At 34.9% G+C, this 27,159-nt stretch overlaps 2 protein-coding genes across 2 annotated transcripts; both read right to left on the reverse strand.

The window, feature by feature from the left end:
- Positions 1-13,000: 13,000 nt before the first annotated feature.
- LOC131166692 (non-specific lipid-transfer protein-like) lies at positions 13,001-13,351 on the reverse strand. Its single transcript, XM_058125269.1, has one exon. It carries the CDS (start codon positions 13,349-13,351, stop codon positions 13,001-13,003), a length of 351 nt encoding a protein of 116 aa, XP_057981252.1.
- A 735-nt stretch (positions 13,352-14,086) lies between these two features.
- LOC131166236 (beclin-1-like protein) lies at positions 14,087-26,856 on the reverse strand. Its single transcript, XM_058124584.1, has 10 exons — positions 26,385-26,856; positions 25,112-25,473; positions 24,784-24,954; positions 23,662-23,786; positions 23,465-23,513; positions 21,782-21,940; positions 20,125-20,210; positions 18,223-18,294; positions 17,736-17,885; positions 14,087-14,470 (listed from the first exon to the last, which is right to left on the reverse strand). The coding sequence occupies exons 1-10, from the start codon at positions 26,539-26,541 to the stop codon at positions 14,230-14,232; spliced, it is 1,572 nt and encodes a 523-aa protein (XP_057980567.1). The 5' UTR covers positions 26,542-26,856; the 3' UTR covers positions 14,087-14,229.
- Positions 26,857-27,159: the final 303 nt, after the last annotated feature.

The raw sequence follows: 27,159 nt of genomic DNA on the forward strand, positions 1-27,159 counted from the left end.
GCGGGCCTCGGTCCTCTCTCAAACATACGAGCCTTCCTCAGCTCATCTGGGACCATATGTGGAGCAAATCGGGATAGTTCCACAAATCTGGCTGCATACTACTACACGGCCATGGATCCCTATGTCAGACGTAGGAACTTTTCCACCTTTACCTCTCTAGTGGTAATGGGGAAGTATCTGCTGAAGAAAACCTCCCTAAACCAGCTCTAGGTAACCGATATGTACCCTGGACGTTGCTCCTTTACCAGCTTTGCCGATTTCCACCATCTCTTTGCCTCTCCCACCAGTTTGAAGGTAGCAAAACGTACCTTCTGTTCCTCCATGCTCTCCAACACTTCCAATAGCTCCTCCATCTCTTGGACCCAATCCTCCACCGCAATCGGGTTTGGTCCTCTCGAGAATGCCAATGGATTTGTTTGCGAGAACTGCTGAAACGTGTAGCCTCTATTAGCCGTTAGCTGACTCTGTTCCCTGGAATCTCTCCGAAACTCCCTCTTGGCCTGCCATGCTTTACTACACAGTACGAACAAAGCTTCAACATCATTACTGCTGGAGGTATCCACGTGATTGTCCCCTCCAGTCATGACTCCCTTTCCTCTAGCATCCATCCTGAAGATAGGATATGACCCAATTTAGAAATTCCACATTTGTCATGGTTAAAACAAATATGGAATGACTAACAGATAGAACACGTAAGTTTGCAGTTTAAAGGACCCACATGTACATCTCTATTGCAAAACTTCCAAAATATCCAACCCTAGACATATGATAACACGATGTACATACTTTTCAAGGCTAGTCCTTCAACCTAGAACCAAAACCATCAATGGATTTACCATGGTTTTCCTGAAATCTTCATTCCAGGAAAAGCACAAAAGACCGTCGTCAAAATTCCGTTTCCAGGCCTCTAGACTAAAACTCGACCTATCTTACCCCTTCTCATTCTTAACTTATCTCAACCTATACTCTGGTAATTAACACTAACCATCAAAGTCTACAGTTCAAATAAACCCTTAGGATATGAAATAAATAAATCTTTTGAAAAGGGTTCATATTATAAATCTCACAATCATGATTCTTCGTGCAAACATAAAATCAGAGTCAGGCACATACATAACTTGCTTACACTGCAAAAGAAATGGGCACACTAAACATAATTATTCATCTAGAGATGCCTGTGGCTTGGATAAGAAAATGATATGGCTTATCATGAAAGCAAACCCCGTAGGACTTAAGGAAAAATGGAGTCATTTTTTCCTTAGTTTCTAGGTTTAGGGGGTCGTGATGACCGTAGGCTTAGGAAGTGGTTGTTGCTTAAAATGAAAATCTTAGTATACACACTCATTAAACACTATCCTGTTATGCTAAGAATCTTTATCCACTTTCAAATGAACATGGCATGATTGCCTGGTAATTAATTCTAAAAGCTTACCCCATGCTTAAATATAATACTTTAAGTTGAGCCATTGTTGTCCATTACACAAGATTGAGTGTTAGAGATCCATCTTATATCATATATCACTATACCCTAAACTCACTTTTGAATATAAATAGCCTAAATCAAAATCAAGTCATCACTCTAGACTTAAAGCACTATTGATCACAAATGACTAATATATATTGAGTGCTTCTCATAGCTATAACTAAATTAGAGGCATCTACTAGGGGATTGGTCCCTTTGAGTTTAAATTGTAAATCCTCTAATTTTGGTTCACCATCCCATCCATAGGAAATCCTTACCAAACCACGTTCATATTCGATAAGGTCCCTTCTACTCACCAGCTGTATCCTTGCTTCATAATTATAATTATATCTAAAGGATACATACCACTATTCAAAGAGCTGTTTTCAAAATTCATACTCTCCTAGACGCTCTTTGTGCATACTTGGACATCATTACTAAGTACGAAAACATTTTCGAAAATGTCCACTCATATTAAATACTCTTATGAACTTAATAGAAATTCAACTGTTAAAAGTATTTATTCCTTACTTCTCTCACAAGCTCTCAATTCATAAAATCAGATCCTTTAGAGCTTCATATACTTAGAGATGTGTTAAATGGCTAAAATTATTTGCACTAGTTTTCAAATCTAGATTATGAAATGAAATTTGAAAGAAACCTATGCATGATGAGCTAAATTTAAAATTCATTCAAACTTATGCCTCTCACACGTATTGAAATATTATAAGAAAAGAGGCAAACATAGGCTTATCACACTTAAACGAATATACGTTGTGAATTTTTGGTCAAAATATGCCTAAAGCATTCACACCAAGATTAAACCATTGAAAATCTTTAACCCTTGGCTAAAGAAAGTAGAAATTGAAGAAGGCATTAAATGAGTTAAGTGCATAACTCAGGGGGAGTTTTTACCTTCATATCTATATAAATGAAAATGCTCTCATATTCTTATATTATTTGTGTCTTTGTGCCTTAATGAATAACTGCACTGTACTAAACGCAAAACTATCTACTGTTGTTTATTGTTCATATTATATCTTGATGGATAGTGATTTGTGACTATTTAGTTTGTGAACTGTTATTGAATATATTGTTTGATAATACTAGATTGCATGGAACGCCATCCGCAAGGCTGTTGTAGAAATTTATTTACTTGCATGCTTGTATGGAACACCAACTGCATGGCTAATGCAGTATGTTGTGTATTGCATGTTGGTAGTAAATATAGGTTCTCGCATGCTCAAAATACTATTTTGAATTGATTGCTTGAATCTATTAGGTTTTGGTGCATGAAAATTTGGGAAATGTCCGATTTACAGACGGCATGCTGCCGAAATTTCGATAGGATTTTTCCCAAACCAAAACCTTGTGTTAAAGATGAATATGATGAAATTAACTTTAAAATATTTTTGAAAGGATGAGTGAAAACTCAAATAGATAATTAATCTTCATCCTAGCATAATCATCAATTGTTTAGAAAGGCTTAGATCCATCCCTATAGGAAGCGAATAAATGATCCATTTGCATCACTTTCATTTATTAAATATCGAGGCTCTTGAGAATATCCAAAACATTATATCTAGTGCTTAAAGGCTAATGTTTTGATATGAAATGTTCTTGGGTCATGAACTACATAACATGCCTTAATATATATATTCTTTGATGCATCTATGGTCTATAGGGACAACTATACTGATAGGGGTAAATTGAGTTGATTAATATTCAGTATAGTTATGTTAAAGCGTCAAAATGGATGGCTTATACTACTGAGCATAATGAAATTAATCTTTGATTAGTATAAGTAATTAAAGAATCTAAGCACATATTCAAATTGATAAGGGGAGCATCTAAAATTAAATTACTACCTTGTTTTGCTTACCCATATGTTTAGCTTAGATCTTGAATGAATTCATTGTGGCATGTACTTAAATGAAAAGTTTTTGTTGAAAATCATAATTTGAAGCATATTTATATTGCCACAGTTGTTTGTGTTTGCCATATGATCCTTGTTTTGAATTTTCTATATTCTTAGGATTTACATAGTTGTATTTTTCTGGTCATATTTTATTCTGTGCTCAAATGCCTACCAGAAAAATTGTGCTTGCTTGCATGATCTTTATATTTCTTTTGGCAAGCAACCCCCAATACTTTAAGCTAAAATCATAAGGGGGATATATATTTTTTATATATACATATATTTTTTAATTGCATAATTGGTACAACAACTTCACATAAAAATGCATGCGAACTAGTTAGTCTGTTTTATGCTCAAACCTTCTTTTTGGTATCATATGTCGTGTGCTTTTAACTCAAATTTTTCACGGGTCTTATGATATGTTTCAATTGCTATGGTTTGTGTATATTTCTAGTCTAATCATGTTTGCTATGTCATTTGAACCCTTCAATGACCAGTTATAGAGTTTGTGTGTTTCATTGCTAAACTTGTCAAAGCTTTATACTTCATGAATTCGTTTGTGACATGGAAATACATAACTATCATATCTCTTGCATGTTAATAGTTATATTTATATTTTGATCATACTGGAACTGTTTGAGTAATGGTGGATAAACTACTAGGATTTATACAACTTAAACAGGTCATTATTTATACAGGATCTATGTTGGAAAGTCCCATTTTCAAATGGCACTCTACTGAAATTTTTTTTCAAAAACTTTCCAAACTTATTGTGTATAACAATGCTTATTACCCATTGTTGTTGCCTTGAACTATCATTCTTATGACCTTTTTTTTTGTTGCCAAAAAGGGGAGATGTAGGGGCAAAATTTGGGTTAACCTATTGAATTGAACTTAAATGAAAAACAATTTGCATTGATATACATTATGCATATTGTTAGGGGGAGTCTTCCAAGGCTGTACCCACTTTTTGCATAGTATATTTGTCATCATTAAAAAGGAGGAGATTGTTGACCTTATAGGTCACACTCAGTTTTGATAATGACAAATACTCTTGGTATTGATGACTTTCGAGTTTGTGTGCAGGTATATAATTAGAAGATCATAGTGGTGGCACATGGCAACTTGAAGAAATTGAAGACCTAGAATGTTTATTAATTGTTGTAATGTCATTGGGTCTGTGATAGTAATTAGGATATTGGTCTGTAATAATCTCTGCATGTCATGCATGTAGGTTTGTAAGCTTATAAATGCCATAAACTGACCATAGAGACTGAACGCCAGATTTTTGGGACTATCTCAAAACTGCCCTTGAAAAGACCCTAGTGAGACTCTAGGTCCTAACACCCACACACATAGCATATAATTTATATGAGTGTTAAATCTGTGCTTAAATTGAATATTTTTAAGCAACTTGAGAGAGCTCGGGCGACTGAACCCTTGGAGTACAAAACTCCTCGGGTGCCCGAACTGTTGAGAAGTCAATAGTTTGACCAGACTTCGGGCGACCGAACCTAAAATGACCTTATCATCCTGGGGCGACTGAACCTTTAGGAGGGCATTTTTCACCAACTCGAGCGACCAACCATTTTAGTTCAAAAAGGACCCTGGGAGACCGAACACATGGATTCGGGCTACTGAATATTTGAATGGGCACCCGAAGTTACGTAGCTTGGCTACTGACTTTGATTCGGGCTGCCGAACTTCTATCTGGGCGACCGAACTGTTTAAAAACGCTTTTTTAATTGAGTCTATTCGGGCACCCGAACTTCTCGAGTTAAATTAATTTTTACCGAGGTTATAATTAAGTAAATAGGGTTAATTTTTGCTAAACTTTTTTAAAAAATTTAAGAATACCCTATGTGTCCCCCAACGGTCATAATTTGCCCATTCTCCATATATAAGGGTTCATTTGCAAAAATTAGTGGTGATTAACAAATAGGATTAGCCAAAGATTCTCTCAAATTTCATAAACCCTATTTGTTCATTCCAACCCCATAACACTCAAACGCCTTCATTCCCTTGAGAAATCTTACTTTGTGAGTGTTTATTTATTGCTTAGTATTGGTCATACTCCCATTGCTTTACTCGGTTGATTGATATTGATTTTGGGGAGTTAAGCAAGGCTTTTCCACATATTTCATTTAATAAATCTTGTGTTGGGAAAAGCCTAGTAGCTTAAGGATCTTTGCATTGTCATTGCAAAGATTCCTATAGCTTGGATTTTTGTTGTGTAAATATTTTTAAACAAGCAAACTATTTTCAAACTAGTATTGTGCTTATCTCATTGAGGAAAATCTTTTTGAACTAGTTTGATTATTTGATTTGTATACTTGGAATATTGATGTGCTATTGCAATAGTTTTGATTCCAAGATACTGCTTGTTGTGAACACTCTTGAGCATATTAGCGATCATATCCTGTTGAGTGTAGCTTGCACAAAAATACACATCACTGAGCTTACATTTCCTACATTGTTGATGTGTATGTGGTTGATTAATTATACGGTGCGTAATTGGGTACATATCTGCTTTACATGAAAGCATAATCATTGTACCAGTTGATTGTAATACACATATATTGTATTTCCAGGCACGGGCCTGAAGAGGGAGACTAGCCTTGGAATAGTCCTGGATTGGCTTAGACCCGATTAGGAAAGCTAGGTGCGTCATCTTGTTAAGGCGTGTAGGTTGAGGTCATCCCCACTAATTGACCTGGTTAAGGTTGAGGTCAGTCCTGTGCTAATTGACCTGGTTATATTAGGTGTCGCTTCACCCGTTAAGTGAGCCATTAGTGGAATCCTCGAGCTTGCGAGCTAGAAGCGGGGACGTAGGCACAGTTGGCCGAACCCCAATAACAGATCGTGTGCCTTATTTATATTTCTACTCTTTATATTTATCGCACATGTATGTTATGATCGGTAAATGTTGCGCATGATTTTAATTTCCGCACGTTATATCTATCTGCGCATTTGGAACTGCATAGACAAACCCTAGGTTGTGAATGTACTACTGCTAGATTAGTTTAACCTAGGCGATAAATTTTTAAATTCCAATTCACCCCCCTCTTGGGAATACACCAAAGCTAACATGCTGAATATCTTCTGGTAGAGAATTAATATAAACCTGCCTAAGGTTTTCATCATTAAGACCGCCGAGAAGATAATATCGTCTAGACATTCTTTGATAGTGAAAATCAAGATCTTTTCTTTTTAACGAGCAACAACGCATCTCAAAGTATTCTTGTCTAACTTCATTAGCATGAGCATCAGGGTCTCCAATGAATTCTTGATAAAAAGTTCCAAGGGCATGAGAGGGAGATTGTGATATGATGAACTGTAATTGTCTGTAATCACCATGACTTTGAAACCAATCTCTTAACGTTCCAGTGAATCTAAAAATGAATTCAATAAGAACTATATCAAGATTGTTGCCCGGCTCAAGATTGTTGCCCGGTTTAGAGAGCTGGAGATCAATCCAAGCACCAAATTCTCCAATTGTCTCTTTATTTTGTGGGTGAGAGTCCTTCAAATGAGAACCAGGAACCATTTGTGGAATTATGTGGAACAAATTGCTTTGGGGCTGAGTCAGCTGTAGCTGAATCAAATTCAATGGGTTCTTGTACAATGGGAGTTGTAGTATCAGTTTGCTCATTAAGTTGCCAGTTGTTCAAATTGTCGGAGAAGCTGATAATGGTTTGTTTGGGATTTAGAGAAGGATATCATCAATATATATCAGAGTACTGTGCAGGATAGGATTAAAAATCCTAGTCATCGCTTTCTGAAATAGTGATGGAGCAATTTTCAAGTTGAAGGGCAAAACAATCCATTGAAACTATTCATTCGGGATGCAGAAGGCAGTTTTGTATCTACTATCTGGATGGATTCCAAGTTGCCAAAAGGCTCATTTGAGATCAAACTTGGAAAATATCATTGCCTGAGCAAGATGAACGAAATGTGTCCTAACTTTTGGAATAGGGAATTGATCATCTCTAATGAATGTATTAAGAGGCTTGTAATCAATGAATAGTTTTTTCTTTCCTCTGATTTTCTTTTATCTTTTCTCAACATAAAATGCTTGGCATGCCCAAGAAGAGCTGGTTGGTTAACCTTATTCTATAGTCAGATGCCAGTGACCATTATTGGGGTGCCTTACTGCTTAAAGAAAAGGACAATAAAAAATCCTATTGTGGACATGCCAGCGGAGAATTCAAAGATTCCTAGAAACATTATCACATTGTTTTTAAAGAAATTCTTGCGGTGAAAAACGGGATTCAGAAATTTGACTTTTATGTCAGATTAAAGCACTTCACGATTGAAATGAACAATTCATCTTTCCCCAGAATGCTTGATTTCAAGAATAAGATTCTCCCTGATCCATAGATCCTTAGATTGAAAAATTGGTTTTCCAGATATGATTTCTTTGTGAAACATATAAAAAGTGGTCACAATGTTCTTGCCAATATGCTTTCTTGCCCTCGGAAAACTTCTTTTCTAATCTCAAAACACCAGGCCATTCCTTTGATCCTTATGGCCTCCTCCTCCTCCTCCACAGATATCCTTCACCTTAGTGCCTCCACTCAAATGACCTTCCCTCCTGAATTTCTTTCACAAAGTTTGAACATAGCCCAACTGAAATCTTTTGCTATGACCCACTTCCGATCTTATGCTGACAAGATTAGACATAACCTCACCTTTCCTTCTTATCCTTTCCTAAACCCATATATCATATACTAATGTTATATGGTATATATGGTATATTTATGTTTTGCAGGTCCATGTCGTATTCATACCACTATAAGAAGTTTACGCACACCTCCATAATCCAGCTAATCATGATTCCCTGCTCTGTACTTTCTTACAATGGTTTGACCCCCTTCTCACCTAGAGAAAGAAGTTAACCACTCTCATGAGAAACCACAATGTTTGGAAGCTTGACCCACAGCTTGCATAAACCATCCACAATGTCTTCATCCTGCACAGACCGTATTTCTAAAACTCCAACGAGAATCTCCTTTGGTCACAAAATCAGACATATATATATATATACCCATCATATTATTTACTTAATTAACTCAATTAAATAATATTTAATTAATTAATAATTATTATTTTTTTGAGTTCCTACATGTCTATCCCCTTATGCCTATCATCATTGGTTTCCAAATATCTGAATACATGTAGTCACTTATATGCTTTAACTGCATATGTCACAGGTTACTTGACTCAGATTCAACAGTTGCAACTCCACCTACGACCGTAACACCTTGCAATGCATAGATATATCCCGCTACTTTTTCTCTTTGCATCCCTATCAAGTCACCTTCACACACTTTCATTTCTCCACATTTAGACTCGTAACAATATCCATCACGGTCTAATGTTCCCAATGAAATACCATTCTTCTTTAGACCTGATTCATGCTTTATATCACCTATGGTTCTTACAACACCATTATACATTTTGATTTTAACATTTCTAATAACAAACATTTTGCATGAAATATCATTTTTCCATCAAAATACAACCAATATAAACTGACCTGTAGATGTCAAACCATTTTCTAGGATAAAAGCATCTAGTATATAAGATCCAAGAATCACTTGTGAGGCACTCCGAACCCGATGAAACACGTAGCATATCTCTATCACTACATTCTGAGTCTTCCTCCACTACACTTGCATATTTTGACAAATCCTTAGACATATATCAGCATTCCCATTTTCGCCAAACTAATGCCGAAGAACTCTCATTCATGACGAGATACAACACGTCCGTAGCCAATCAAAAAACGAATGATTGCTCCCATTTCATTCCAAGTCATTGCATCCATACTATTCGTTTGAATTCTATATAAACCTTTCACCAAACCTTGTTGCACTAAGAGATCCTTCAATTCAGAGGTCATACGATATGCTCTGATACCAATTGTTGTGAAAATAGGGCATCTTCCAACAATACACAGCGGAATAATGATATTGTTGTAAAAAGATCAATCGTACACTTGCATACAATGTAAATGGTGAATTTAGAATATATCCACAACCCCAGCAATATAAAGAAATTAATAATAAAGGCAACCACACCAGGAATTACATGATTTGGCAAAGCCTACATCCACGGGAGCAATCGGTAAGATATTTCACTATGAAGATCAAAGATTACACACTACAATGATCTTCTCTCCTTCTTTTACCCTTTCTCACTCTCTTACTTGTCAAAATACACTAGAAGAACATATATAACAAGCCCTCAGAGGCTTCCTTCCGAATCCCCAACCGTTGCAACGTTTACATTCAAAATTCAAATATTTTCTCGCAGCCCAAAAGCACTCGTCAACGAGAACATGACACTCATCGACGAGATAAAGAAGACCACTCGTCGACTAGTCTATCCACTCGTCGATGAGTCTTTAAACTCTGAGATTTTATAGCTCTCGGTATCTCCTCATCAACGAGCACAGAGTACTCGTCGATGAGTCTTTGCTGCTGCCCTGCACCAAGAACACATCCATATGTTTTTCTCCCTTTTGTTTATAAACTCTCGAAGTATAAGAGCCACACCATAAACAACATCTTTACACAATAAGAAAAAAAAAGGTGACACGAGTTTGTGTGTATATATTAAAAAGAATGAAAAATAAATATATACACTTGTATAAACATGTTCATAATTTAATTTTGTTTGGCAGCCAAACCTCATAAACATGGACACCACATAAAGTATAACCTATTCTAATTTTCAATGACTTTAAAAAAAAATTGAGATCAAAATTCAGAGAGTAGATCAAAATATTATAAGATGTTCGTGCGATCAAAATGGGCCCAATAAATAGTAGCAATAATTGGGCCCAAGAAGATTACAAAAATAGTCGGAAAAGTATGTAAACCCCCTCGTGGTTCAATCCAAAATTTAAAAGTTACCCTATAGTTTTATTATGATCATTAAACCCTTTTGATTTCAAAACAATGCAAAGTTATACACTATCAACTCATGTTTAATTAAATGTGATAAAATACTAAAATGTCCTATGTAATCGGCGTAATGAATAGATGAGAGCAATAAAGATCATTCAATATAGAGATATTTTTTTTAATAGTATTATAACTTTTCATTATTTTAAAAATAAGATGAGTGCTTATTGATCAAAATAAAATCACAAGGTGGTTTTTTGATTTTGAATTAATCATAAGGAGGTTTTATGTAATTTTTCGCAATTTAGATTCATATTCAAAGTTACGAAACCTCAAAACATGATGCTCCTGAACAACAAGGGATCACATTCCAAGAATGATAGCCGTAGTTAATGCACAAGCAATAAATTAATAGACAAATCAATAGTCAAAGCACATAAAAAAAAGCATAAATAATTCTTCTTCTTCTTCTTTTTTCAAAATACGAAACTTAGAAACTCAAAGCGGATAGAGCATGATGCTCATGAGAGAATTGCTCCAAAATATAATTAGGATGAAACAATTTATATTTGAATTTCTTCCAAGCCATGTTCTCTCTCTCTCTCTCTCTAGTCAAATCTTCAAAATATTCTCATTTCGGATAGGAAATAATAGCTATATAGATATTTTCCACCAAAATCAAGTATATTCATTGAAATGATCCAACCGAACCAAAATTCAAATTTAACTAGCATATCTCATATAAAGAATGAAGTAGGAATTAAAATAATTCAAATTTCGATGTGTAAATGATATGAACCCACAAGCTCCAATTGCACACGATGATCTGCACGTGCCAAGCGGACCCATCACAAGAGCTAGAGCCAAGAAGGTCAAGGAGGTTATGCAAGGACTAATTGAGAAATTGTTTGAGTAAGAGTCAATGAGGAACATGGACACTAAAGAAAAAAAGTTTCTTGAAGAGTCTAAGATACTAAATTATCTAAAGGCGTGTGAAGCTGGAACCTTAAGTTAATAAGGGCTGTTTGGGGAATTTTTATGGATTAAATAGTGGGTCAATTGTGTCGATTAAGCATGACATGTGACTCGCACATGTTTCATTAAATGACACATGACATGTGACTTGCACATGTTTCATTAAATGACATGGCATGCTTAAGGTTATGTGGGATTATTTTATTGGCTAGATTGATGCCATAACTTATTTTTATTAGCCGAACTGATGTCATGGGTTTCTTTTATTTTCTATAAGTAGTCAACTCTCTATTGTATTAAAGGATGATTATTTTTGCTAAATACAATTATAATAGAGGTTTATTTCTCTTCAAGTTCTTCATTGAACTTTCACCGAACTTATCAAAGGTACTACCTTTGTGGCGTTCGTCCCATTAATTTGATATTCTTGGTTGTGCTTCACGTCAAGCAATAGGTCAAGGATCCACTGCCATGTTGAATCTTATTTTGGGTTTGGGGTTTTGATAAATCTGATTTGGGGTCTCCAGACATTCATTCTTAGGGTTCCGTATCAGTAAATATAACATTTTCTAAAATTTCAAACTACATAACCAAAACATGCATCTATATAGATTTCTACATATTCATAATTGTGTCTACTCTCCAATAGATGCATTAACAATATCTATACGGAGTTTAAAAATTCATAACTATATCCACAAAGAGCATCCAACTGATGGGTAATATCGTCTATAGAGAGCATTCAACTTAACAACGCTTATAAAGAGAGTTGTAGATTCATAACTAGTGTCTATAGGTCCAACACAGGGATTAAGCCAACTTAATTTCTTAAATAAATAATATGTAATTTACTTTACTTGCAAACTCAATTCTCATTGGTACACATTCATAAGCCAAAGTATAATACAGTGTTTTGGAAATCATTATAACAAACTCACTTAAATAGCACAAACACACAAGGTATTTCAACATATCCCATCCTCAAATAATTTTAGGTTAAATTTGATTTACAAATAATGTGATGACTTGCACACAAATATATGCTATTACTTTTTGAGTGGGTGACATAGAGAAGGAATTGTTCCTAAATTTTAATGGATATGTTTGTTCCCATCTAGTAGTAGTGAATTTGAAACAAACTAGAGCCAATTTGGTTTTGATTGCAATCAATTGCTCATGAGAGAGAGAGAGAGAGAGAGAGAGTTATGTTGGGCTGGCAGAATGCATAGACCAAGAACAAATTGACAATGTTATTTTTGACTACGGAGTCAGCATGGATTAAAATAGAATGATAGTAATAAAAATATAATAGCTCACCAAAGGAGTGTTTCAAATTATCATACAAATTTTTTTTATTGATCCACAGCATGAGATAAGTGATGGTCTATTGCCAAATCTAAGCATGAAAATCTCTATCCTTATCCTATGTCACTTAATGGAAATAATATAAACTTCTGCATAGATGATTTTGTGTGTAAAATATCATTTTCTTACATAATTTTTATTTTATTTTATAAACCGAACATGACCTTAGCCATCAATTATAAAGCATGAAGCGATAACTGTTTGAATTAATGGACAAAGACTAGTAAATTCAGGCGTTTTATTTGTATTTTCACACACTGCAATGAACCATAGTCGTCAACTTTCAATTACAGTTCGCCAACCGCAGCCCTGCATGACAAAGGAATGTTTAGTGTATTCCCCCACACGTTGAGAGAGAGAGAGAGAGAGTTACTTAGAACAGTCTGTGTTCTTGTTAATAGGAGGTAGAGTAATCTCCACCCCACATTTTTTAGAAAGAAGCGGGATGCGTGAGGGACTGTAAGATCCAGCATGAGACAATGCCTGCTTTATGCACTGGCAAACGGCTTCAGTGTCTTGTTTGCTTTTTGTCTTGCCGCTTATCTCCTTCACACCCGAGCAACAGGACCCCGATGGCTGGCCACCCCCTAGCATGCTGCCTTTCAGGAATGCCAGGCACGGGGTCAGCTCCACGACCACACTCGAGCACGATGGTGCGCTCATGGTAACTGACCTCGAAAGCAGCATGAGCATGGCCACAAAGCCCACCATGCCACCCATGGCTTTGCTGCTCGATCTCAAAATTCAAACTTCGAACTGTTTATATTCTAAACCTGGAAGTAGAATGGTTGATAATTGTGAAGTGACTAATAAATAGTACATATAGAGCAGCAGCTGGCCACAGCCATGACCACGCAGGTGCTTGTTTAGTCCCGTTTCTCTTTGTGCTGCTATCATGCATGCAAGGGTCGTGAGTTTGCTGCGTCTATAATTCATACGAAGCAATGGAACTTCCGTCCATCATCATAGTGGGATGGGATCCCCATGAGGTGGTGTATAAGGAGACTCTTGCGTGCTGGGCAGAAAAAGATTCGCCATCATGCATATTGTGTTTGTGTGCAGTCAACACCCTGCTCCCACCAGTGTATTTTTGCATGCACCGCAATATTTCTACATCCCTCCCCCCCCCACCACCCCCCCCCCCCCCCCCACCCAAAAAAAAAAAAAAAAATTTCTTTGACCAGAACACAGCATTGCGTGAACACACAAATTGTTGCATCCAAGATCAATCAATTCTGTTTACCACAAAACTGTTTTTAAGGACTTCTAATCTTAGTTTAGCCCCTTCAAAGGGCTTCCTTGCTTTCCCATTTCCCTTGATGGCCCTCGAAAGTACACCAGACTAGTAAGTTTTGGCTTTAGGTAACCATTCACGTACCATGGCATGGAAAGCTACCAAAAATCGCCCCATTTGGCAAATTAAACAGCGTATAATGCGAGGACAAACATTGCACATAGTGAAACAGCAATTTTTTGTTATTCAATCCTATCAAATTTCTAACAACAAATGTGATATTGTTGGCATGAATTGAACAACATTGAACGATATATGTATTTGTATCTACACATTGTATGTTGCTTACTATTTACCATGGCTTTCATGAGTTACGAGATTCAGACTTGAAATCAGCACCATGCTTTGTATACAATGAGCCTACAGCTGGAACTTCTGCTTGTGAAGCTGCCAAGGCAGAAAGAGGCTGGAAATTTGTGTTCCCGACAAACCAGTAGAGGGCCCATTTCAAATTGCAGAGTGTGTACTTGAGAGCTTTGGTCCAGTTCTCTTGCTTGTTGAAGCTCTGTGTGATAGAATAATTTTCCACTTTGTCATTCTCGATCCTGCAAATTAAGCTCTAGATTAGTCCTGGTCGAGCATGCAAGACTCCAGGCTGCTCCCACTATAACCCCTCAATTCTACTCTGTTTATTTTTTATCACTTTCGTACCATATGTTTGTTATACTTGCCTCCCAAACTGGCTCCAAACTATTTTTCCCACAAAGTTCCCTCTCCAGATAAGAACTGAAACAATTAACTTCTAAACAAAAATATATTGAATCAGATGTAAAGTTCTTCAAGAATATTATATCCATCCAATACAATTGCATTAATAAAACCGTCAAATTTGTTTTCAAATCCAGTGTACACATAAAAGCAACACCAACAATAAAGCTACCTCACTTGGTTATCAAACGCATGAAGCACACCAGAAAATCAACTACATACTAAGATTGAAAGATTTTCATCAAAAAATATGTTGATTTAGAATGAATTTTAAGAATTTGAGCCTTCAACACAAAGAATAAAGACCCTTCTTTGTATTTTGGAATCTTTGAAGCTATTTTCATTCACTTAATACCTAGCTCAATATGAACTATAATTTCTCCTTCTATTCAGTAATACATGCATACATATGTTTTCATCAAATAACTTTTTTTTTTTTCATTTACATTATAAAATATTTATATTACATGTAGCTAACTTATGGGCTTAAATTATTGTTCAACTCTTCATATAGTTCATCTTGATTAAATGTGCACATTACAATATATATATTTTAGGAAAAACTGCACATTGCCACTCGAAATTATGGAGCCAGTCGCAATGTCATCCCTAAGTTTTAATTGGATCCCTAGGTTTTAATTGGAGCAAATAACCATCCTGAACCATTCAACTGGAGCATATAGCATCTTAGAATTTTAATTTCTCATCCAAATGAAATATTTCTCCACTTGAGTAATTCACGTGATCCTGGGGGAATATTTTCAGTGCCATTTCGACTAGTTTTCAAAAAAAAAAAAAAAAAGATTCTGCTCAAATTAAGTTGGCCCATTCATTTTAATTAAGGACAATGTAACCATTTTGTTTCAAAGATGTCGAAATCCTGTTTTTATTTTGTAAGGGTCATGTGAGAATCACATGCTCTAAAGCTGTTGGAATTGATGCCTAATTTAGACACTTGGGTGCTATTTGCTTCAACAAAATATGGTTATGAACGTGCTTTAATTGAAACTCAAGGATGACTTGGAACTTGGCCACATAGTGAAGGACAGTAAAATGCAATCAACCCTATATTTTATCATAAATTTGGCTTATAACAATCTGGCTAATATTACTGTGCAAACTACTTCTCTTAATAGTCTTCTTTCTTATTTAACCAGAGCACAAGGTAAGGATAGGAATGATGTCTTTAGAGCTCTTGAAACTTATGTAATATATTTTCTTTGGAATCAATTAACATCCTATTTGGCCTCTTGTATCTTTTATAAATTGTACAAGAAAATGAAATAAAATTTAGCATATTTAGTGAATTGCATTTATATCAATTTAGGATTTAATTATTTTTCAGGTGCTAATTGTTTTACAGCACATAAAGTTGTACTCCACATACTTCTCACAAGCATTTAATTTATAAAGCTTTCATCGCAAAACATGCATCATTACGTCCACTAACAGGTTCAACAGTTTCACAGAAGATTTCCACGTTTTATGATTAATTTTCATATTTTTTAGAAATGTAAATAAAAAGTTTTGACTCCCAAATAATTTTGGGCTATTGAATCCCAAAAATTTAAATAAAATTTGAAAATTAAAACCCTGATTCAAAAGCAACACACTTAAACTTGTTCATAGAAATAACTTAATATGCATACAATGTATATTTTACTAAAAACCAGATTAGATAAACTTGGTGGATTCTACTGTGAGTTGAACAGAGAAATAGAGAGAAAAGAGAATCAATGTTAGTTGCAGCCTACATGCCTACTAAATTGAGCACAAGGTTACGTTTGGTTTGCGGAATGCCTTTCCCTAGAATAGATTAGTTTTAGTAGGTTAGTTACAATCAGTTATACAAAAAATTATGTTGTTACTGTAAAGCAAATAACAATGTGAAACATTTTACGAGTCCATAGAGAATAGACAAGGAATAACCATTCCCAAATTTCATCATGGGAATGTCTATTCCTTTCTCATTACATATTGAATGAAATAATTAGGAATATAGAAGGAATAACTATTCCCTTGATTCCCAAAATTTAAACTATAATCCATCTTATTCCAAGGAATAAGTATTCAGCCAAACCAAACAAGCCACAACTAAAGATAAAAGATTGACCATGAATTGAATCATATGGTCCTTGATTCAATCGCATGATTCACGAATCATGTTCGACAAGATCCAATGAGATCCCAGTTGAACCAACTATTTAATAAAAACTCAAGAAGTCATCACTGTTTTATGCTTAAAAAAAAAACTTGAGAACCTTTGTGAAAGTCATTCACAATTAAAATGAACAAAACCCATTAATCTTTTGAATTTCTATGGGCAATAGATATTCATAAACTTCTTCTAATGCCATGAACATCCAATGAGTCTTTATTTGTTTGACTCTTTGAATAATTCATTTGAAGCTAGGAGAGTTTAGTATGAAGAATCTTTAAAACTTATGATATTTCAAGGGTAAGATTTTTCACTTTTCTCACACACAAGATGCTTCTCATATTCATATATTTATGTATGTTAGGCATATGAATGTTTAACGTTCATCAATTTCCATACTTTTATTTCGTAGGAAAAAAAATCCATCTTTCAATCTTCTTCATTCACAAAATTTAGATGTCAATTCACAATTCAAACTTTTAGGGACAAATGTTAGAAATGAAAAGGGCCATAAAAACTCAATCAATCTTCATCATTAACATCAAGATTACAGACGATACACTATCTTCATTATTAACATGAAGTTTATGTACCATGTCAAGTCTTTTAAGCAACTACCAAAAAAAAAAACTGTGTTGTAAGCATTTCTATAGATGTCAAACATTCCCAGTACTTAAAAAAAAAAAATCACACCCCCCCCCCCCGGGGGCCCCCCAAAAACAAAAAACAGAAAAGGAAAGGCAGTAACTGAGAGTGGGTGCTACAAACAATGTAAGACTAACAAACACTTTCTCAGGGTGATTTATGTGTGCTTACTATATGCTTTTGGACAAAAGGTATTATAATAAATTCACAGAGAATGACAAATACCCAAGTACTTGCATAATTTTAAAATAAGTTATTTAGTAATTTAAATACCATTTTGTATTGCCAAATGAACTTACTTATAGGGCAGCCTGAAACATTTCTCAGGGGGGATGTTGTTTTCTTGATCCTTCGAATTCGCAAACTCCGCAAAGTCCTTAAGGCATGTCAAGAACAATGTCATTGCTTTATCATAGCGAGTGCTCCAAAACAAGTTAACAGGACCAAACCTGAAAAAATAAAAATAAATACTTGCTTCAGTTACAGGATCCAACAACATGAAAATAGTGAAAAAAAAAAAAAAGAAAAAGAAATAATAGGGTTGGGGGATTTGAAAATATATTACATGTATGGACATTTTCCTGAAATTTTACAGGTCATTTACTGACACAAGTAGAACCAACATAATTTTATTGAAGCCCTCTTCATGCACCACGTACTGGCAGTGTGCAGTCCATGAAATTGAAAAGGAGCATCCAAGTTTAAGCTACAAGCCTACATCTAATTAAAAATGCTCAATTGTAAAGAGAAATTGAATCAAGTAACAAAGGAGCAGACTATGCTTACAGTTCATAGGTATTGTTGTTGCTATCCATTATTCGAGGGTAGCTCCCCATAGGAAGTATTTTTATTCGGTATCTAAAAATTGATAATTAAGGACACATTACAATTATGTAAAGACAACTTTGATGAATACTGTGCGAAATATTAGATTCAATTAGAAATTGCACAACCACTTCAAATTAAAAGGAAGAAATTCCCTAAATGAATCAATGCTCAAGTGTTCTCCAATCACAAGGAAAATCTAAACGCGCACCATAAAAATATATATATTCTGCAAAATGACTTAACTCCTAGAGAAGTCCATCAAGGAAAAACAAGCTATTTTTCCTTTAACAAGCAAAGCAGAATGCAAATATAAGTTATATAACTGATTTCAGAGCTTATAAATTTTTTATGCTCTTACATACAAAGGCACTTATCTAGAATTCAAGGCATGAGATTTCCAGCTATCCATATTCAAGCCAATAATAGTGCTGGTAGAACAGGATATATCTTCTTTTCCCTTTTTTCTCTCTAAAAAAATGGCTCTACTTTTCGTAGGAATGTGGTCATCGTAGAAACAGACAAACACTAAACTTGTCCAATATTTCTAACCATTTAGTGGGTTAATAACACACACAATGTAAACAAACCCTATTCAAGAATATGATACCATTCAAATAACGTCCACATGCAATGCACATGGTTCGAAGCTAGTCATATAAAATGGGCAGCAATAACTTCTCAGAATTTATACTAGTACATTGGGCATCCCCACTATTAATTGAACTAATAAAATAACAAAGAACAAGATAAGGGGGAGTAACACCTAACAGTGGTCTAGGAAGGGCACAATATACATGCAGGCTAGGGCTGCAAAAGAGGCGAGCCGAGCTCTGGCAAGCTCGAGCTCGACTTGAGCTTAAAATTTTCTGTTCAAGCTTGACTCATTTAGCATATATATAACTCAAGCTCGACTCAACTAAAGCTCATTTCACATATAAACGAGCCGAGCTTGAGCTCAAGCTCAAACTTGACTCGACTAAAACTCGATTCAAACTAATAAACAAACTAACTAATAAAAATTAATTGATAATTAATAAGTATAATTTGATAAAAATATATTTTAAAGTAAAAAATTTAAAATCAAATATTTAATGTGATTTATATTGAGTTTGTTCACAAGCTTAATATCGACAAGCTCAATATCGAGTTAGTTCACGAGTTACTAAATGAGTTAGCTCGCAAGCCTAACAAGTCAAGTATGAACTAGCTCGAGCTTGGCTCGTTTAGTTGACGAGCTCAAAATTTGAGCTCGAATTCGCTTGTTTAACTTAATAAACAAGTTTGGGTGAGCTATTATTGAGTCAAGCACCTAGTAGCACATGAGCGGCTTGGCTCATTTGCAGCCCTGCATGCAGCCTCACCTCCACATTTGGGAAGGCTGTCTCCACAACTAAAGCCTTTAGGTTTGCATGAAACACCCTTATCAGTCGAGGCTTGCCCTCCAAATTTCCAAAATAACATTGTATGGAAAATTGAATTCGAGAATTAATTAAGGTAAATAATTGAAAAAGGAAGAAGATGATTTTGGCTATAGAAGTAACTATTACAGCCACTAAACAATCACTTAAATCGCTCACTGTTGTATAACACAGCTACTCTGGGAAAGTCAAACCACAAACAAAAACCAATATAAAAATCCGCAAAAGTTGAGATATCACCAGCACCATTCATGGCATACATGCAGTTCCATTAGTTTTTCCATTTATTCAGGTGGCACAATCATTTGAGCTGATGGAGGGCACAGCTATGCATGCGAAGAATCAATTTTGGATGAGCAATGCAAGTAAAAGATGAAAATTCATAAGTGTGAAGAATCAAGAAAATTCAGTCTAAGATCTGTGATTTCACTAAGAAGGATACTGGAACTTTGGCCTGAAATACTGTGCCATTGTATGGAGGAGAAGACAAGCTTGACCCCAAGCCGCATTTATCTCATCCCACTCAACCTACACATTTCACAGCATAGAAAAAAATATTTATACCTTCAAAGACCCATTCCCTTATGCTAATCAAAGGTACAAGAAATTGTTTCAGAACGAGGAATAGATAAATAAAAATAAGGGGGTAAGCATAGCATCCTTTTTGGTTGGTCAATCATGGTAAAAAATATTTCTCAGATCACTCTTAGATATATTTAACCAAATAAAGTATAGAAAAAATATTTAAAAACTAGGACTCAAATCAGATATCTCAATTGTCATTCAGCAATATCTACTGATTACTTGTTATTCTTCATATACCCAAACACAAATTTTGTTGTAATATATGGTTCATATCAGGCTCAATTCTAATCAAAACATCTTGACATAAGCAGCGAGGAACTACTGTTTGACATTAACATAAAATGTATCTTTGTAAATTATAAGCCAGATGCCACATACCACATATTAGTCTAGTCTACATTGCTGTTCACAGACCACTTTACCATATTTTGTCTTGCCAACACCAAATAAAACTTTTTGTTGTAACGGATGGTTATCAAATCTTCTCAATTTCAACACACTCTCTCTCTCACACTCTGTGCTCACATCATAGTTGTTAGAATCTTATGATTCCCAATTCAAGTCATACAATTCATATCAATGCCATACCAAATTGGTTCAAATCTTACTAGCAAATCTAAAAACAACTGAATTGTTGTGGAATCTATCTATTCACCTTGTGAATCTAATGAACCGATCGGAATCTACTACTAGACCTACCATCATATCCTGACAGACTCGACTAGGAACAACAATTTTTTATTGCTTTTATTTTTACACAATTACCTTCCATTGCTTGTCTGCATCAGTTTTGTGTTAGAAAAGAGGAGAAACTAGAACTTTGGGTCTATTGTTCCCTTCACAAAACCATTCTTCACCCTTAAGAGTAGTATAGTGTTCTACCATTCAGTAGTAAGACAATCATCAGCTATGGTGGTACTCATGTTTTGTTGTGTTTTTAAGATTCAAAGGTTGGTTTTTTGAGTATTTTGTTCAATTATTATCGTTTTCTTAGGTTAATTAGTTTTTTCCTTTTTAATTCAAGAAAGAATATGCATGAAATATTATTTTTTAATTGTTGATAAATACAGAAGTTTTGTTTTGCATAATTTTTTCTTGATTCCTTTCCTTAAAACATTACAGAAGCTCTTTTTTTTTTTTTTAATACTTCTCGACTCATTCCCTTATTTTCATTTGTTTATGGAAAACATACACCTGAAATATGACTTTTTAATGTCAAGATTTAACTGTATTTTACTATTTAAATATGATTTAGAATTGATTTTGGAAATTTGTATCGAATCTTACGATACGATTTGACTCTTGATTCCCAAAACTGGAACTTCAATTCACAGTTTGAATCTCAATTTGACAACTATGGTGAGCATGCATCAGCATTATTGCAATGAAAGACAACACGCAAGGAAAATAACGGATAAATACGCAGATAACCAGCCCAAAAACAATTCTTCAATTTTTTTTTAATAAGAAAACAATTCCCCAATTAAATATAACATCATCCCTAGTTTTCTTACAGGAATTTTCGGAAGTCGTCCAAGTCGAAAATTGTTGATCGTTCCAAATTCTCCATCATGCCAGATCGGGAAGGCATCATTTAGTACATTGGTTCGCTTCAACAACTCTAGATGTGCTTGAGAAATTTCAATCTTGGCCAAAATTGCATCTCTCTCTTCCTGCTAGTGGAATATCTAGTTAACGTGCGGCCATGCATTTGGAGAAGACAGGCAACAATACATAGAAGATATTAGGAGCAATAAGAGACATCAACAGTTTTTAAGGCTTGTGAGAAAATGTCCCCTTGAACTCTTGGGCTTGCTGCAAGTTAACCCCTTATTTCTCAATGTGAGTGAATTCCAACTCATTTACTGTTGCCAGAGCAATGTCCCCCAAACATCAAAAAGTGATTGGAATTATTCACAAGGAGGGGGACAAAAAAAATTAGAAGACAAGTGTACCTGCACTTACAAATAGTTTTAAAAAAAAAAAATTTCCTTGATGCTCCATTTTTACTCTCTCTCCCTCCACTCCTCCCTCTTCCTCTCTCAAAAATGATTTATGGACGTGCCACCAATAGTAACCTGTGGCTCCCTTTTTGTCATTTTGTATGCATAAAGCTTCAACTTACCATGGACAAATTGATAGTGTGGGCTAGGTTCAAACAAATACCCTTTTGGATGAAGCCACCACATATCTATGTTTTCCGAAACAAAGATGGACTGGTTGAACACTTCTAGAGAATGCATGATTATTATGACCAAATCAATATTTTTGCACAATAAAACAATTGGTATGATTTATCGAAAGGACACAGGGAGAATTATGGCGTTCTAGATTACTACATTGCTTTTCTAAAATTCAAATGCTTGTCCTATTTATAGGCTCATTGGTGCCTCTTTGAAAATAGTTGCAACTGGCTTGTTTTAAAATTAGATATTCTTTGGTTCTTATTTTGTGCTCAAAGATAACATCATTTAGACAAACTTGGACACACCCAATTCACTGCTAGATGCTCCATATGACCTTCTTTAAAATATAGGATACAATTTTATTCTAAATTTTGTCCAACAATCCTTCACCATATTCAAACTAAAGAAAATTTTTGTTTAAAAAAAAACCATAAAAGCAATATTGACAATACTTTGATAGATGAAGGTTTATGACTTGGGCATTTCACATAGCAGTAAGTCAGCAAAGTCAAACTGTATAGTGGACAAGCACTTGCACTAGCAATCCTATTTAAGTCACCAAGTATGTGCCACACAAGGTCCTATTGGAAGTGTTTCCCACTACATGACACTGTTAAAGACATTGTACCCATATGACTACGAGATCCTTTGGAACCACTTATAGAAAAGTACTTTTGTACTTATCTGAAAAAGTACTTATCTAAAAGTAGTCTAGGATTACTTATTATATGTACTTTTTAAGATAAGTACTTTTTTTTCAGAATTTTTTAATTAGAAAATACTTATTTTCCTTTAAAAAAAAAAAAAAAGTAGTTTGGAAAAGTACTTTTTGAAATAAGCACTTATATAAGTGTAAATCTGACACTACTTATTAAATATTAACACAATTAACTATAAAAAGAACTTTTCTTAAAAATACTTATTTTTTAAGGTGTTCCTAATGAGGGATTACAAGAGGAAGATGGTAGAAACAACTAAAAGCCTAGAGGGTGGGGGTGATTAGCAGCATACCTGGTGTGAAATTAGCTGAAATTGAAAATTATTGAACTCATGCCAATACCTGATTCACATTGAGACAAGTATCACAAACAAGAAGGAAAAAAATTGCACGAATTCTTTAAAGCAAATTGTTCACAATATTTTGCTACCGAACTCTAAAAATTGCAATCCATCCACAGGGAAAAGTTTACGTAGGGGAAAAAGCCTACCGCTCCTCCAATTCTTTAAAGCGGCTAGATTTCAACTCTAGTTCTTTCAGTTGAGCATTTACTTCAGCACACTGTTTCTCAGTTTCTTCAATCGTTGCTTCGAGTCTCCTCTCTTCTTCTTCAATCTTAAATAGCATTCAAAAATTATCAACTGAATATTTTGACCATTGAATGGAAACCCTTAGCGTGATGACTCAGCTACAATCACTTAATAGATGTGTTTAAAGGAACATGTAAGTGAGACATTTTCAACTCATCACCCAAAATCTGTTCAAGATACAAAATGAGCAATTTATGACTCAAATTTATGTCAGAAAATTTACAGCCTCCAATTTTGGAGGTGAGGTTGCATATCATGCCCTCCCTGGAGGGTCTGGACCACTAATATAGTATGGGAGCTTTGTGCACGAGGTGTTACATTTTTTCTTTTTTAAATCCAACTAATTGGAAGCAACTATATGTGCAAAACTTCTGAAAGATCAGGACCATATTAAATTCACCCACTAAGGATTGCACTTGATCATAAGACCAGAACATGGAGATGGCCTGCATGATGGGGCTAATAATAATTGGAAGACAGGACTTGGAGAAATATATAAATTCAAAAACTTTCAACTGATATTTATCGCAGTGCTCAATCCAAAAAAACATGTTATCTTCAGTTCATCCAGAGGAATGCACACACAGCAGAATGATAGTCAATTAGCCTCATTAATTTCAAATCCTACCAGAAATATAGTTTCATTACAATATTGAAACAATAAAATTGCTTCCTCACTTTGTATTCTTAACCTATTTTGGTATTTCTACATGTTGCCACTAAGAAGAGGGAACAATATTGCATCATAAAAGAAAGAAAATTCCAACATAAATCTACATCAGTAATTGATTACTCCAATTCCTCACACCAAGGTAATCAAGTAAGATTGCACTTCTGCCTCCTCGCCGAGAAATGTCAGGTTGTCCATAAAATAACTATTTTTACCATCTCAAATTCATAAGATGGATTGATTCTATAAAAAAGATGCTAACAACCTTTACTCTAATGTTTGTAAAAACAAAAACAGAACCCACAAGGCCACAATAGAACTCATGCATGAGTACAACCATCTAAATTGGCACCTTTAATTTCTCCTTGAGGAAATCAGCCTCACTAAGAACATCTTGAGCCTCCCCCTCTAAACGCTGAAGGCAAGCCTCATATGCTTTGATGTCCCTGTTCACATCTTCAACTTCCTTGTCAAGTTTATCTGACAACACTCTCATACATTCGAGGCATACAGGTTGCTCAACCTAGAACAGAGAAAAGAATAACTATCAAGTCACAACCTATATATATATATATATATATATAAAACAATTTTCAAAACCCATGCACATAATAATGTCAAAAATTTGTAAAAACCATATTAAATTCCTCTTCCTTGAAGAAAACATTAACAAGGCATACCTGTGCCTGAGTTGTTGCAATATCAAATGCACGCTTCAAGACAGTTATAGTTGAGTGAAAACCAGCATTATTTGGTTGCAAGTGACTAGTGGGGCCTCCTTCCATTGATGGTAAATGGGTCCCACCTGCATCTGATGCAGATTCACAATTGTAGACAGATGCTGCCGCTGGAGGCAACACCACAAATGAATCTTCCATTGCCTTCCCAGACTGGTTTGTATCAGACTGGGCAGCTCCACTGCGAGGACGAGGGGGCACCCCTTGTGCCTGGGTCTTTTGTTTTGACAGCACAACATACGAATTGTCCATACGAGTTGAACTAAATACACTGCCTGCCCCATGGACTGAAGTCCCCTGCAGTCCTGCATGCATTCATCTCAAATTAAGTGAAATAACAAACAAGCATATACAAAGGAACACACACTAAAGTTTTATTTGTGAAAAATAAACTCCACCCCTATCATAGTCTGAATATCCCATCACCAAAAGGTTAAAATTCAAGTTCCATTCATGAGCATACCTATTCACACCCCTGCGGTAAACACTATATTTATTCTGTCTAGCATTTTAGAGAACCAGCATAGTAACAGTTATTCCCACATTGATTTTCAGAAATCAAAATGTTAATTAGTCTATCTGTGACTATTTTATGCTGGTAAGTAAAGGGAATTGGGAAGGAAGAATTATATAAAGCAACAATGACATATATGATAAAGTATGCTTCAAATAACTAGGCTTCAAAACCCAACTGCAATATCGTTTAAACAAATAGTTCTAGGTTCAGTTATAGCTGAAACCAAACCACCAGCCCATCACCACCACCAACCCCCCCACCAAAAAAAAAAAACCCAAAAAAAAAAAGAAAAAAGGAAAGGATAAATAATAATAATAATAATTATTATTATTATTATTATTGAGTGTTTAATGGCAAACATAACAAGAAAATAAAACCCAAGAATCAATTGTGCGAATAGCTCAACTACAAGGTTTATTCATAATATGTTTTCCACTTATTAACAAAACCACCAAAAAAAAACACAAAACAAAATTCATTTCATACTGTTCTATTTCCCTCAGCTCTGTCGACAAAAAATAGACACCTCGAATGGGGTGAATTGTAAGATAAAGTCAGCTCCATGAGGTAAAACACAAACGAACTTCCAACTCCCCACCCGCCCCGCCCCACTCTAAAGAACTATCAATAATCAGTCATCAACATCAAAAGCCGTGACAAGATAAAGTGAAAAAAAAAAAAAAAAAAAAAAACCCAAACCAGAGCGAGAAGAGGAATCATTCAAGTACTTGTCGGCATAAGAATCGACGCCAACGAAGTAGAGATGTTGATGGCAGTTCTGGCAGACCCATCTGGGAAGGTTCGGGTCCACCGGAAAGTTGCGTCCCTTGTTAGAGGGATTCAGATCCTCCTTCATCTGCTCCTCTTATTACAGTAATCTGCAAATCGCTACCACTGGTTTGGTGACTTGCGCTGAGCCTGCAAAAGAGAGAGACGGCAATGGCGATCGCACGAAGGGGTTATTTTTCTAATTTTTTTCAGGAAACAAATCGCAACGGTTTTGGATGTTCGGATTGAAGTTGAATGCTTTGGATGTTCGGATTGAAGTAGAATGTTTTTCAACACAAAAATCTATTTAAAATGTACACTTAATTAAATATATATCTTAAAATTTTCAACAACCATAAATTTAAAATATTTAAGGCTTAATATCCATCAATCAAAATAATAGAGGGCAATATAAGTGTCTAAATATTGATTATTATATTATATTTTTATAAAATAATAATATTATTTTTATTTAATAAATTATAAGTGTCAATGAAGTTAATTAACATAAATATTAACACTATTAATAGATATTTTAAACATTGCCTAAGTAAAAAAATTAATTAAAATTTCCTGATTAATATTTGTGATGATATTTTTAATATTGCTAATTGCAAAACTAGCTAAAGCTATGTTAATTAATTTTTTACTGTTCATTTTAATATATTATAATTAAGATTGTAGTTATTTCCTAATTAATAATTAA

The sequence above is a fragment of the Malania oleifera genome, chromosome 10, assembly GCF_029873635.1.
Source record: "Malania oleifera isolate guangnan ecotype guangnan chromosome 10, ASM2987363v1, whole genome shotgun sequence".
Taxonomy (NCBI): domain Eukaryota; kingdom Viridiplantae; phylum Streptophyta; class Magnoliopsida; order Santalales; family Ximeniaceae; genus Malania; species Malania oleifera.

Excerpts from the sequence above, each read along its gene's own strand:
- LOC131166692 (XM_058125269.1), bottom strand. The coding sequence starts at position 13,351 with ATGGGTGGCATGGTGGGCTTTGTGGCCATGCTCATGCTGCTTTCGAGG.
- LOC131166236 (XM_058124584.1), bottom strand. The coding sequence starts at position 26,541 with ATGAAGGAGGATCTGAATCCCTCTAACAAGGGACGCAACTTTCCGGTG. Across the intron at positions 25,474-26,384 it reads TGATTCCTCTTCTCGCTCTG|GACTGCAGGGGACTTCAGTC; the intron begins GTTTGGGTTTTT and ends GAATGCATGCAG. Across the intron at positions 18,295-20,124 it reads TATTTCAGGCCAAAGTTCCA|ATACCGAATAAAAATACTTC; the intron begins GTATCCTTCTTA and ends ATCAATTTTTAG.